At 40.8% G+C, this 15,169-nt stretch overlaps 1 protein-coding gene across 1 annotated transcript; it reads left to right on the forward strand.

The window, feature by feature from the left end:
• The first annotated feature begins 251 nt into the window (after window positions 1-251).
• Window positions 252-10,085, forward strand: ATF3 (activating transcription factor 3). Its single transcript, XM_040612303.1, has 4 exons — window positions 252-409; window positions 4,984-5,227; window positions 6,134-6,241; window positions 7,148-10,085. Exons 2-4 carry the CDS (start codon window positions 4,988-4,990, stop codon window positions 7,343-7,345), a joined length of 546 nt encoding a protein of 181 aa, XP_040468237.1. The 5' UTR covers window positions 252-409; window positions 4,984-4,987; the 3' UTR covers window positions 7,346-10,085.
• Window positions 10,086-15,169: the final 5,084 nt, after the last annotated feature.

Genomic DNA, 15,169 nt, shown 5'->3' on the forward strand with positions numbered 1-15,169 from the left:
GGGATGCCGCCCGGCACGGCTGGGTCCGCTCCGCTCCGTGCCATGCCGTGCCGAGCCGAGCCGAGCGAACAGTGCCGCGCCGCGCCGTGCCGTGCCGTGCCGTGCCGGCGGGGAAGCCTTGCATCACCGCCGCGGGCTCCGCTTCCCTCCTCCCTCTCTTTCGGGGAGGCTATTAATAGCATGACATCAGCCCGGGACTCGCCGCCAGAGTAAATACCAGCGCTGCCTGCTCGGCTATATAAGGGGGGTGATGCAACCGAGGCGAGAGGCAGAGGAGCGGGGAGCGGCGGGAGCTGCTCTCCCGGAGGAGGCAGCGGAGGAGAGGGGACGGCCACCGGGACGGCAGCGCTGCGGGACGGGCGCGGAGCCCCTTCCCTCCGGCCGGGACAACAGCAGCAGCGGGAGGAAGGTAGGTGGGAGCGGGAAGGGAGACGCCGAGACCCTGGGTGCCGGCGGGGCGAGGGGCTGAGCCCCGCGGGAGGCTGTCCCGCCGAGGGGAGATGCCCGCCGGGGGTGCCGCGGGCCGCGGCCGGGAAAAGTTTCGCCGCCGGAGCGAAGTCGGGTGCGGCGGTGCCGCCGCCTCCCCCGAGCCCCGGGAGAGCCCTCGGCTCCGTCGAGCCTCCGCCGGAGCTCTCGCCCGCCGGTGGCGGCTCCCTGCCGGCGCTCGCACCGGGGGAACCCCCTGCCCGGGCTGCCGCCAGATGTGAGCGGCGGGAGGGAGCCCGCCGAGCCCCGGCTCTCCCCGGGCCGGCAGCGCCGCTCGGCACCGCGCGGTGGCGGCCTCGGCGGAGGGACGGCCCGGCCCCGGGGCCGCGGGGATGCCGGAGCGCGGCGCGTCCCCGCCGGGCGGTGCAGGAGCCGCGGCGGCACCGCGACCCCGGCGGGTCGGCGGGGGCTGAGCAGCTGGGGCGGGACTGCCCAGGCGGTGGGTGACCCCGCGCTGCCGCCAGCGGTGTTATCTCAGGTCTATAGATACATACACCCACACAGCGCGAGTGCGAGCTCTCGGTGTGAGCCAGCGACATTCACTTTCCTTTCTGTCGCCGTGTCCTGACATGAAGAAGATCGGTTGCTAAACTGTTGCCTAATCGAGTCAGGCGTGACACAACAGCAAACTTGTTTCAGAGAACGGGTTTCCTGTTGGAAATCGATTTTCCTCCTAGTAGCAGCGTTTGAAAAGCTGGAGGGCAGCAGAAAATGGTTCAGGAATGATGTGGGATGTCAGAAAGCTTAAGGTCAACCAGCGTGCACAGAGGTTGTGAACTGTAATTGCTCTTAATGCTGTTTAAGATTAACCTCAATGGTTATCGGGGTTTATTGCATCAGCACCAGAGGAAAAGGAATTCATGTGAAGAAATAAAACCAAGAGGCACAGTCAGCCATCTACAGTTAAGCAAAAAAGAAAAGACTGAAAGTAGTCACTTTCAATTTTAATATTAAACACGAATACCCTTAAATAATAAAAAATGCACAGCTGGGAAATGTGTCCTGAAATTAAAATATGAGCAGTTGAGATGTAAAAGTTCACTGTAGATGGAAAGAACGACCAGCAAAAGAACAAACAAAAAGTAGGGTGAGAACAAATGAATAAAGTTGTTTGAATTTACTTGAATTAGGAGGGTACCATTAATAGAAAAGCTGTTCTCTTTGGAGAACTCCAAAACTAAGGCTAAAGTAATGAAGCATTAACTCACACTGGGGACAAGCTGTGCCTTTATGGTGCAGGTCTGGGAAATGTTCAGCACCTTCAATGTCAGTAACTTCAGAAGTACTCAAAGCAGCCTGGAGCCCAGGTCCATGTGCATGGTCTAACAAAGTAAACAGAGATTGTATCTGAAAGGCTCAGAGGTAACCAGGCTTTAAGCCCTGATATTCTTATTCCTACGGCTTTGACAAACCCAGAGAAAATGAGATAGTGTTATTGATGGTTTATAGACAGAGGTATAATTTGTACAAAAATTAGGAAAAAGGGAAGGCAATTTGTTGCATTTTTTTTAAATAGCAAAATCTGGTTTTCCTTCTTGTAAAATGTTTCCAAGAGCAGATTGGTTCCCCAGAAATTGGAAAACATCTACCTTGTTGTTATGAAAAGGGACTCTATTCAGGTTACTGAGTAACATTGACATAAGGCTGGTTATTTCTGTTATTTGTATCATGATGACTCCTAACGATCCCAGTGGCAGACTGGAAGCCTACCCTACTAGACACTGTCCAGAAGCCTGGCCCCAGGAAAGCAAACCAGTGGCAAACAGCTGTGCAAAATGGGACTCTGCTCATGGCAGAAATCCTTAGATGAGCCCCAGCCCCCTGGTAGGCCCTTCCTTCCCTAAAGTCTGAGTAAATAGAGATGCCTTTCAGGATGTCTGGAAGGTCAGTGAGCTGTTCAGGCAGGGAAGCAGCAAGTTTCTACGGTCAAGGACACTTCCCCCTCTGTGCTTCCCCCTCCCTGTGGGCACTCTACCACTTTTTTCTTTTCTTTTTCTTTTTCTTTTTTTTTTTTCTTTTGTACATTAGTGACAGATGGGTGAGAGTACCTGAAGACATTATAGTAGGGTTTTGTTGGTACACTTATTAGACTAGTAGAAATCCACAATTAACACAATTTCTCAGGCACAAACATTCTTGGTTTTCTCTGGTGCTGCTGCTGACCTCAATTAAAAGTTCACCTAAACTGAAAAATAATTGAATAAACCACCAGAGCTTGAAAATCATTAACTCAATTAATTATTTTGTAGGCTGGAAAAACAGTTTTGCTGTTAATTTAAGACTCTTGGTTTGATTGAATTATACAGAATTTGATGAATCAAGCTATCTCTGGCAGCCAGGGAGACTGGTTCAGTGAAAATAGCTGAAATTTCTGCTAGCAGTGAGGGGCTTGGTGTCATCTGGAATTAGCCTATTTAAATGAGTTGAATGGTTGAATGTCGCTAAATGGTAAATAATGCTGGGAGGACTTCAGCTGGAAATTATAGGGCTGTTTCTGACTTGTTGGAAAAGAGTAACTGCTAGCTTTCTGAGATTATAGGATTAAACCGTATCAGTACTTTAAATGTGACTCATGAGCAGGGGCTTTCTGAAGAGAATTACATAAATTTCCCAAGGTCTTTCTGAATAACAAATTGTTCCAAATAATTTCCTCATCTTTAATAACTATGGGTGAAATCCTGGCCCCATTGAGGTCAACAGAAGAAGTCCTCTTGATTTCAGTGGGTTCAGGATTTCACCGCCAGACTGTGGGAAATGTTCGTCTCTTTGGTGGTGACTGAGTGAGGAAGAACTGAGGAAGACTCTGCAGCTGGACATGGTATTTTCTACCAACTGGCAATTCACTGCCCTCTGATTTTTATATTTACCTCGCTCATTTGCACCAATGTGGATTTACAGTGTATTTTTAGATATCTCTGAGCAAAATCTATCATCTTGTGAAGTCATGTGACCCCAAACATTTCTTGCTGGGTTACAGAAGTAGTGTACAAGGAACTGTGCACTTCTGGGTTGACCATGTGGAAATTTAACTTACCCACACTGCTACCCTGAGGCAACTATTTGCTTACCTGCACTAAGTTAATTATAATTGACTTTGCTATAATTATTACAGTTCTAATCAAGAGTAGATAACACTGTAATTATCCATACAGCTACCAAAAACCACCAAAACCTATACACCAAAGCAAGCTGGAAAACCAATGTGGTAAAATCCAATTTAACTCAAGTCACTTTATGAATAAGGGAAGAAATACAATCTGTTTTCTAATGGATTTGCACCTTTTGTCCCTTGAGCCATGCACAAAAAGTGCTCTGCTTTCTTCCAGATCTCTTATCTCAACTTGTCAGTGAGAGGTGGTTTGTGTTGTGTGGAGCTGTGTGCATCGGCTAGCTAGGTTGCCCAGGATGTTTGGATGGATGGTTGCTGAGTTTGCCTCTCTCTCCCTCAGTGGGGTCAGAAATTTTCACAAAGCACATAGGGGGCCTCTGTCCCTCAAAAATTGGCTAAAAAATTCACAAGAATTAATAAAAAGAGGAAAGTAGAGAGCACCGTTGGGCAGGTTCATTTTCTTAGGAAAGCTACTAGAAATTAGATTCCTCCATGGGGTGTCCATTTGCATAATTCGCCTGAAGTCTCTTCAGGCACGCTGTTTTGTGTCAGCAGAAGATCTGGCCATAAATATTTAAGAATTTCAAACCTTGTGTTTAGGGCACATGAAGAGAGTTTCAGGTTTTACAAGAGAAAAGTAATGAAACAAATGGCTTCACGTTTTTCATGACTCAATCCCTCCAACTCAGCCTGTGCTTTGAAGCCCCAGAGCACGTACAGACTTCGGTCTTTCTGCCAGCTCTTATTGTTCACCGGTTTTCAGCAGTTTGTAACCAGATCTACAACTCCTCGTAAAACTGACCATGATAATTTTGTGAAAGATCCTGTTTTGGTTAGCAGACTTCAGCTTCTAGTAGAACTTGTTGAGCTTTACCTAAATATAGCTGAGATAAAGGTATGCTCTATCCATTTGAAGATGGAATCTGTGGTGGTATAGCTCTGAGGATGGAGATGCTCTTAACACCTTTTGTGCTCTAAATAATAAAATATTTCTTTGCTTTCTGATTTTTGTTCCTTATTATCTTTCTCTTCCTACTCACTCAATTCTCATTTGCCACACATTATCTGTTTAAAATGTCAGAGTATACATACATACACACAACTTTTTTCAATATTAAGATTCAGAAAGGCCTAGAAAATGTGATGTGCTAATACTATTATTATTTTTAAATACTAACTTTAAGTTAACGTGAAGTAGAAGTTTTTACTAGAGACCAGTTTCTTAACTGCTTGTCTCTAGTGAGAGATTAGGGTAGATGGGGAATGGGAACTGAAGCAGTGCAAGAAATACAGTAGTATTCACAGTATGAAATATACCTCTAGGAGATATTATTTGCCTTTCTAAAGCTGTTGAAAGATTATTATTATTATCTCTTTTTACCTTTCAGCAAAATGATGGTCCAACACTCAGGCCAGGTATCTGCATTAGAAGTCAGCGCCTCGGCAATTGTTCCCACTTTGTCCCCTGCAGGGTCACTGGGGTTTGATGATTTCACAAATTTAACCCCACTGGTGAAAGAGGAACTGAGGTTTGCCATTCAGAATAAGCGTCAGTCCCACAGGATGTCTTCTACATTGGACACAGTTACAGTTTCTGAAAGACCAATTGAAACATCAATCATGAAAACAGAGGTATGGCTTTTTATATAGCATTTCAGTGTGAATGATTAATTCTCTAATAAAGTTTCACCACAAGACCAGTAATTATGTCAGCTACAGACAACTCTCTCCACTGTACTGATCCTTTAAGCCTGCTGCTTGGCTTTCTGTTAAGTGCTTCTGGGAAATCCTCTGGTATTTCTCATTTCCATTGAGGCTTATAGTTAGATATTTTATTTTTTATTATGGTCTGTGGACAATGTTTTCCAGTGATCAGAGCAAGCGCTAATCTGGTTTCCCTGCCTGCTTGTGGCTGAACTTGGAATAAGTCACTTCTGAAATTTTATTTCACTGAGGACAGTCCAGTAGGACCCGTGTGGGCTACTGTGTCCACACTAGGCTTTTACTTTAAGATTATAGCCTCCATCAAAAGCATTTCCCTTATGAAGTGGAGAAACAGCTTAAGTTAGGGAAATAGCTGCACCTTGGTCTGAGCCTCCACAGGAAACAAAGCAAAGCCTGAACGAGTGTGTTAATATCCCCTTTTTGGTGCTGCCCTTACTCCTCTGCACTCTCACTGCCTCATGAAGCATCCTCCACTCTGCCCCCCGTGTCCCTTGCTCCTTCTCTTCCTTGGGAAATGGAGGTGTGGAGTCAGTCTGGGGAGACACTTGGCAAGTTTTTGGGTACCATTGATCTAAAATGAGCCATCACATGGATTACATCCATCCAAACTGCAGTCAGGTTTTTATTGACAATTCTAATGGAGTTACTACCATTTTACTGTATGGTAAGCAAGGTCAGAATAACATTATGTAACTTGTGATGTGAGCACTGACAACACTACCCGTGCTGCTTTTAAAAATGCAGAAGTTATCAAAATCAGGTCGCATATTTACGATGTCTTATGCATTGTGTGTATCTGTTTTTATGAGATAGTTTTCTCCTGAAGAGGATGAGAGAAAAAAGCGAAGAAGGGAAAGGAATAAAATTGCTGCTGCAAAGTGCCGAAACAAAAAGAAGGAAAAAACAGAATGTTTGCAGAAAGTAAGTGACTGGCTTGAATTGTTCTTAATCTGCCATCCTGCCAGGATCGAAACAGCATAGTAGGAAATAGAGAAAGATGTTACCCAGAACTCTGTAAACCCTTCAAAACATTAGATGTATATAAAAAAAATGAACACGCTATATGTTAAAACTGGCATAAAGTGAAAGCATGGTAGGAGCGAAAGATTACTGTTTCAGTGACTGATCTTGTCTATGGGGATAATATTAATTTGAATATGTACTGAACACAAAAAGAAGTAAAGCCTCATTTCATATAATAGGCATTGTGGAGGCCAAGAGCCTACAAACACCGACAAGTGATTTCTGACGACTTTATGAAATGAGTGGCATAGTACCTTACCCCTGAATTCTCCGTCCTAAAGCCCTAGTCAGGTCTGCACCCGCTCTGCCGTGATGTACAACTATATTACAGCAGCAGCAGGCCTGTCTTTTATTCCTGTATCTAGGGGCAGGAAAAAAAAGCTATGTCCTTACATTGTTAGCTTAACATGGGTTTACAGATATGTGACATGATGTTTCAGGGAGTTAATAAGAAACATAGATAATTTTGGGTCAACTTTTGACCCCAAAAGTTCAGAGTAATTTTGCAGAAGATAATAATAATGCTTTGGATACTTGTCATTGTAAGTGAATGAAAGTCTGAATTGGGCTTTTCAACTCCCATTATACTTCTCTAAAAAGGAAAGGTAACTGTCAGTCTGGGGTTTAGGCTCTTATTGACTGGTGAATGTATAGTTTCATCTTTATGGGACACTAAGGACATGTGATTTCTTTCTCTGCTAGTCATATGCTTTCCCACTAATAAAAGACTGCAACTATTAGATAAACATTGCGATTAACTATTTGAAGCACTCAGTCTAATAGTTGTGTCTATCCTTTGACTAGGAATCAGAAAAGCTGGAAACTATCAATGCAGAATTAAAAGCCCAGATTGAAGAGCTAAAGAATGAGAAGCAGCATTTGATATACATGCTAAACCTTCACAGGCCCACTTGTATAGTTCGGGCACAAAATGGAAGGACACCTGAAGATGAAAGGAATCTTTTTATTCAACAGATCAAAGAAGGCACATTACAAGGTTAAGTGATACAGCAAACATGGGAATATTTATAGTGTTTTTAACAACTACCAGAATCCATGGAGGATCTGACAGAATGTGTAGGATTCTATTAGTCAAGAGCCATTAGGAAGGGCAGATTGCTTTCTTAAATGGAAAGAGTCATTTTGGGTTATCATTGATTCTTTCCCTTGGAAGATGTGGTCTCAACCAAACTGAAGAGCCTTCTGCCTCAAATATAGGTTTTGCACCTGTCTACTTGCTGTTCCTAGGAGTTACAGACAACAGCTTCAGAAGTTTTAGCTCTCTGCTAGTATACAGTATCTGCACTCACAATGTTTGTGCTAGAACACTATGACTTCTGATGATGCACCATGGTACAGACAGCTGTGCTGGATGGACACTAGTTTTCCTTGTTGCTGGTTGGGAAATCAGACTGAGAGTATTTTTAAAGTTTTGAAGTTTCCAGAAGGATGGTTTCTGGCAAAATATATTGATATGTAATGTTGCATTCTAACCTAACACACAAACTACACAAAAAGCCTTTAGTTCCAACTAAGCTTTGTCTTTTTTTTTTTTTTCCACAACACTTGTGTGGGTTTTTTCTATGACTCATCTCAGAGACTGAATTTGGAGAGTCTAGTAGGTGTGACAAAGAAATATTTCTTGCAAAATATCCATGTAGCTAAGCTTGTATTTTATGAGCTGGAACCCCACCTACTATCCTTTGGGGACTACAATTTTCCCTTGAATTGTTGAAGAGCAGCTTGTACCACCACTTGGTGACTTGGTGAATTGGACCCGCTGGAAGCAGGAAATTAACTATGGAGGGATATCAATACAGGTTTTGCCTGAGTTGCAGGACTGAATCCCAAGTTCATGGATCATGAAAACTTAAAAAAAAAATAAAAAATATCTAGGATCTAATCCTACAAGCCTTAATTCATGCTATTAACCCTCACTCACAGAAGATGTTCCATGGACTTCAGTGTGTCTGCTTATGCATATAGCTCTTACAGGCGTAAGAGCCTGGCAAAACTTGTTCCATCCTGGTCAGAATTCCTTTTGCCAGGTGATTCAGAGGGAAAAGTTATGGCTGCAGCTACTTTATTTTACATTTGAGTGGCAACTACAGTCAATCAAAAGTGTTACTTAGATTCTAAAGAAAGCAAGAGTTTTGGTGTAGTGAATAATTGGTTTTATTTTTTATTAAATACTAACCTTAGGTATTTTTGAACTGGTAAAAGAGCTGCTGGACAAAACAGTTGGAGCTATGAGTGTTTAAATTCTGATGTTTCTGTGAAATTCTCAGATTGTTTAATCCTATAAAATATATCCTTACAATTTTTTGTAAAAGAAAATAGTAACCTTATTTATCATTAATATCTTAATGAGTAGAGTTAATAAATACTGTGAGCAAGATAAAACTGAAAACACAAGTGTTGTGCTGTCTTTTTACTTGTATCTCTTGGTGTTTAATATTATATATTCCTAAACTTCACCAGTTGTATTTGAGACACCACTGTTCAAAACACTTATCCTTCATCTTTTCCACAGATGAGGCACTGAGCATCTTGAATGACTGGGTGCAGACACTATACCTTCCAAAATTCTGTACCTCCATCAGTGGTGTCTTAGCTGTTCAATGTCACAATTTAACCAAAGCAAACAATAGGAACGGAGCTTAGAGTACACAGTATTTTACACCAGTTACGCAGTGTTGAAGTTGTGTTTTTGTTCTAAAGGTTCAACTTAAAGATACCTCAGCCATAAGCTTCTCACCCTGCAAGTCTCAGATGAGTCTATCCGATATCATACCCGATCCTTATAAGACTGTTATATTCTGCAACAGAACTACTTAGTACATTTTCCTAAGGTCTGGATATATTGTAATGTCCTGTATCATGTTTTAAAAGATGTGTACTTCATGTATCTGAAAAGTGAATGTATTACAAAGGTTACATACTTGGTCTCATTCTGTCCTGAGAAGCCATTATGCTTCTCTGTGTTGGAAAGAGCTTCCACTGACTTCAGTGAGTTCATGTTCTGTAGGCAAAGTATGGAGCCTCTGCTGCAACTTCTCTGGCTTAGAGGGCAAGTTCCACAGGGAATTGGGCCAGCTGTTTATCAGACAACAGGTATACATGAAGTGCGTTACAATAAACTTGTCAAATGGTGTTCATTGGTATTTGACTTCTGTAATGTGGAAATACAAAACCAAGGCATCATCTTGGTATTGTACACCTTGGCTTTGCCTCTCGCGCATCAAATGCCAGCAGACAAAACTGTTTGCCTCCTATACTGTTATAAAGTGTTACCACAGAGACTAGAATACAATGACAGAATTCATGTGTCTCCCTTAGGGAATTTGTATGGTTGCTTTTAACCATATCACTGGTGACGCAGGCGTCATGCTTTTGTTGCTTGATGTTATTTACTTAGCATGCCAAATGTTAATATGGTACCACTACTATTGTCAGAAGATAATCTATTTTTATTTCTTTATATGTACAGTCATAGCTGCTTTCTACTGCTTTTGTATGTGTGTGTGTGCATGCGTGCTCTTGCACGCTACTCTCGAAATGATGGTACTCGAGTTCATTTGACTGTGCCCAAGAAAAGTGTTTAAACAGCTAGACAGGGACGGTATGTTGCATGAGTTTTCTAAAAGTATACTTTATTCAGGAGAACCCTTAAAATGCATTAAAAGCAGTTTGTTTTCTATTCTCAAGTTTGTTTTGATACTTTAATAAAAAAGAATTAATATATATTATTCATGTGTCATTTAATTCATTCTAAGTTTCAAGGTCCAAGAACAACTGCATTTTCTTAAAACAACACTGAGAAATTAAAAAGCAAACACATTTTATAGGTTTACAACAATAAACATAAAGTGAAATTGCTACTGTACACTGCTTGTCAAAGTAATAACAGTTTTGTTATTACAAGGTTGATTGTGAATTTGAGGCTAATTCCTTATTGGTGGCCTAGGGCTTAGATTAAAGAACTGGCCATTAGAACTCCTGAACCTTTCCTAACCTTGCAACCAACAAGCTGATAGTTATTTCAGCTTTCTGATTGCTTAATGGGTTTAATGCTTTTGCTGCTGTGAAGCTTTAATATTTATAGATTGCTTTCTATGGTTACATGGAAGATACTAAAGTATAGCATGATTAGAGCTTTGGGTTTTTTTCCTCTGTGTGTGTGCGGGTGTGTGCATGGAGGAGCATGAGGAAAGATGAACAAAATGTTCTATCCTGCCTTTCCAAAACTAAGTATATACACCCAGACAGAAGTTGCTGTGTTTTGACAGCTGGTGATGTGGACAAAAACTTTTGGCTTCAGTCCTTTGCAGCAGTCATAACTTGCAATACAGGGGTCAGATAGAAGGCCAGGAGCTCCAGGGACCAGGAAATCCATTTGACTATTGCAAAACCTAGTTAAAAATATCAGCTGGAAGGAAGATCTAGGTTACTATGAGCTTGGCAGTGTAGAACGGTTACTTTCCTTATCAGTACATTCATTTACAGATGTGCAGTCCCAATCCATATTTTCACTCTTTCATGCATTCGCCTATAACTGCTATCAAATTTTACTTTTGAATACCTAATTCACTTTAATTTGGTAAATTTATAAATCATCTTCCTGGCCTGTTTAGAGAACCATAACACTAGGGCTATGAGTTCCTGAACCAATAATTTATTATATTTTCTTTAAATGGTATGAGTTGAAACCATGAAACCACTATTGGTATCTATGACCTTTCTAATAGCATAATTGATATTCCTTGACCAAAATAATACATTGGATCTTCTCCTTCAGTCTTGCTAAATCTGTGTGTGTACAGGCCCATGCAGACATTAAATCATGCTGGGCTTTACACTGTACATTAATAAAGGAGTATCTACTTTTTGTTAGCTCTTCCCTTGAATGAATAAATTAAATTTATTCCCTTAAATGAATAAATAGCAATATTGAAGGTAGGTAGAGGCAATGATTTATGCTAGGCTGGAAATGTCTAATGAAAATTAATTTAAATTTACAACTTTTCTACCTGGGCCTATTAGAAATGAAGTTATTGCGTGAGGGGATGGTTTTAAAATGACTGATTCTTAGTTTTGCAAAAGAAACAGGATGATTTATGGGTAATGAAAAGACAACGGTAGAATTGTTTCTTAGTAGCAAAAGAGTTTTGAAAACGGAATCTGCATCATCTTTAAAAATTCCTAAATCCAGAACGACAACTGTATCTCACATCCTTTTTTTGTTGGATTCCCTGCCCCACCTTCAGCAGAGTACTGGACTAGGTGCAAGTCTCATTCGTGCGGGCCAGTGCCATGTTTCTGTGTTTGCCCAGTGCCCCCAGCTGGAGACCCTGAGAATCACATGATGAAAATGAGCAAGAATATTAATTTACGTAAGTACTTAGTAACATTCTTCATTAGTTTGTAATGACACCAATATAATATTTTCATTTCTATAATAGACATCATTCCTTTTTAAAGTGTAGTTAAGATAAATAGTGACTATATTTTTTAAAAATACTGTTATTTAAGGTTCATTTCCCTAGTGGAAACCCTGAGTCAGAACTGCTGACTTCAGTGATAAAAATAGTTATTTACTAATTTTCAGTGCTATTAGATCTTCAAAGCCATCACAATTAAGAGAATACACTGGAGTATTATTGATTCAGCATCAGTTCTGGCTGCATATCTTTACTATTGGTGGCAGCGATGCATGAACCAAAAAAGAAAACCCCAAAACCAACCAACTCTAATAATTTTCAGACCCCAAGCTAAGTGTACTAGAGCTGACACTCAGAAGAATTATCAGACCTGTGAAATGAATAAATAGAAAATGGAAACAAACAGAGTTAAAGCTGGAATCCTTTTTTTCTGCATTTGAGAATTTAGCCACTTCATATTTGTAGATTCTGCCAACATAAGTGGTGCACCACCATGCCCACTTAGACAATGGGTATGCCCACACAGCAAATAGCAGGGTAGCATAGCAATATTTTTATATAAGCTTAGTACTGGGAACATCCCAGCGATGACAGCAAGAAACTCAGCAATGGCTAATTGATGCCACTGAGTGGATGAGCTCTCTGTGCAGCCAGAGGACAGGCTGCTACTGGCATCTGAGGTAGCTCATTTAAAGCCAGCTCGGGTATCGTTCAGCTCCTCAGGTTAGCACGTCTGTTGAGTAGCTGCCTGCATTCCCCAACTAAACAGCTCCACCAGTTCAGACCAAAGGTCCTCCCAGCCCAGTTCTCTTTCTACAGCAGTGATCAAAAGCAGCTGTGCAAGGAAGAATAAGAACAGGGCAAGTATGCTTCCTCTGGGTGCTTTCCCACACTCCAACTATTTTTGGTTCATGAGTCACACAAGCTTGACATGATTTCTTTAGGTAGTAGCTTTCCATAGATCTTTGTCTCAAGTATTTGACCAGTTTCTCATTCACAGTACCAGCATCTGCAGTAACTTCTGGCAGCAAGTTCCACAGGGCTATCAGCACTTAGAAGAAAATTGCTCGTTTTCATTTGACCCTGTTCCCCATAACCCTACTTGACAGCCCCTCATTCTTGAATTGGAAGAGTGAACACCTATCCATCCTCTGCATGTCACATGATTTTATACTTTGCTGTGTTGTTTCTTTTGCAGGATAAAGAGTTCCAGCATACCCAGTCACATCATTTGTTTGTTTGTTTGTTTTGGTAGCCATTTTACACCCTTGATCATTTCTGTTACCCAGTCTTTCTGACTTTTCCAGTAGTTTAAGATAAAGGGACCATAACTACACACAGTTTTAAAGTGTGGTCAAGCCATGGGGTAATACAGCGGGATCTTGATGTTCACTGTCCTCTTACCAATAACTCCAGAAATCAGGTTTGCATTTTTGATGACTGCCAAGCATTAAGTCTATTGCAGTACAACTATCTATCATAAACTCCCGGATCTCCCTCCTGAGTAGTAATGGTAAACTCAAGTTCAACATTTCATATATGATGCCAGGACTGATTTTCCCTATATGCATTACCTTGTGTTTACTTGCATTGAATTTTATCTGCCATTTTAATTTCCGAACTGTAATATAATTTACAAAATATTTTCTTTTCAGAGTTTCCCAATTAAAAAGCTAGCAGTGCCATTCTTTCATCCTAAGAAAAATAGAATCCCTTACTTTTGAAGGCTGAGTCTTTGTGGGTCTTTGCAAAACTTGTTCAAAACTGTGCTGAGTTACTAGAAAGCTACTGAACAGAAAGGTAAGTTTTATTGCCATGTGATTACCACTAACATTCAAGGAAAATTGTTTAAAACACCTGTAATAAATGGCACTCCACTCAAACCCAGAAATACATTTAGGAGTTTAAGTTGGTTTTGGGGGGATTTTTTGTTTGAGTTTGGTTTTTTGGGTGTTTTGGGATTTTTTTTTTGTTCATTTGTTTTACACTTCTTGCCTTTAACAGCAATAGTGACACCATGGGTGTAAATGATCTGTGGGTCAAATATACAGAAAAAGATTTTAAAATCCTCTGAGGAAAACAAATACAATTTAAGTTACAGTAGAGTTAAAGGCTATTTTGGAATGTAAGTGGAAAAGATAGCATTTGGCTATTTACTTGACTCCAAAGGATTTATTTTATATGCAGAATTACCACACATAGAACTAGAATAGCTCAGAGTTTTCCTGGACACCCAAAAGGCAAGTGTTTCTGTGACGGAAGAACATGTGTGCCTTGGATGACTTCATCCAAACAGGTACTACAGTCAAAATTCTCAATCTATTGACAATTGCTTGGTTAAGAATTGAGACCAGAACAAGATAAAATAGTTGGGGAAAACTGAGTATACAAAATCCCTCTGCTGAACAGAGTGCAGCTACTTTTCATCAGCTAAAACAGGGATCCTTTCTCTCCTGGCTTGGATAGTCATAGCCCTCTGATGCTGGCATGGAGAGAACTTCCCCTCTTGATCTACTACAACCATTGAAACTGAATCACACCAGGCTTGTAACTCCCACACTTGTAGCTAATCCCTGTGGTTTTATCACACATTCTTAAAGCCCATTGTCTGAAAAACATGTGATAGGGTGGAATCCTCATTCCTCACGACTGTAGGGAAAGCCTTAGAAATATTACTTGTGTTTACTAAGTTCAGAAACCAAGAGAAAATAGATCAAGTTTAATGCATTAGACAACATTTCGTGTTTAGAAATAAACATTCTGGTTTGTTTGTTTATGCATGTGGGGTCTTTTTTAAACAGGATTTTTGGATGTCTGGGTTTAGCCATATGACATTCCCCTACTGACAGTAAAACCATCCATGGACAGAGGAAAAGGTGACTAGAGAAACCAGTTACAGTGCCAATTCTGAAGGGTTACCAATATTAGGTTCAAAGGAAAAAAATTAATTAAAATTAATAGAAGAGAGATTAACTACCAAAAAAAATTTATCTGCTTTTCAAGTAATACCATGCCCCTCTGCATCTAACAAAAAGCAGCAAGAAGCACTCTGGTTTACATTTATCTGTTGTTACTGTTATCAGAGTTTCTTCAAAGCATTTTTGACCTTCCTACCTTCTGTGCACTGGGCCTTCCCATCTTTCTAGAAGTTCTTACTCAAATGAACAGAATGTTATGAAGCTGGTTTATAGCACACAGCACAATGGTTCCCTTAAAAAAAAGGGAAACTATTCTACAGGAAGTTAAAGCAAATATTAAACTGCACAAATATGTATTCAAAAGCAGGAAATGCCATTGTTGAGAGTGCAAGCAGAAGTTCAACTCTGCTATCTTACAAATGAATGATGAAATATCTTCTAATTGTGTGACCAAGTATTTTTAAATA

The sequence above is a fragment of the Falco naumanni genome, chromosome 12, assembly GCF_017639655.2.
Source record: "Falco naumanni isolate bFalNau1 chromosome 12, bFalNau1.pat, whole genome shotgun sequence".
Lineage (NCBI taxonomy): Eukaryota > Metazoa > Chordata > Aves > Falconiformes > Falconidae > Falco > Falco naumanni.

Bases quoted from the DNA above. Each gene is read 5' to 3' on its own strand.
- ATF3 (XM_040612303.1), top strand. From the start codon at position 4,988: ATGATGGTCCAACACTCAGGCCAGGTATCTGCATTAGAAGTCAGCGCC. The intron at 5,228-6,133 runs GTATGGCTTTTT...TTTATGAGATAG, and splicing joins CATCAATCATGAAAACAGAG to TTTTCTCCTGAAGAGGATGA. The intron at 6,242-7,147 runs GTAAGTGACTGG...TCCTTTGACTAG, and splicing joins AAACAGAATGTTTGCAGAAA to GAATCAGAAAAGCTGGAAAC.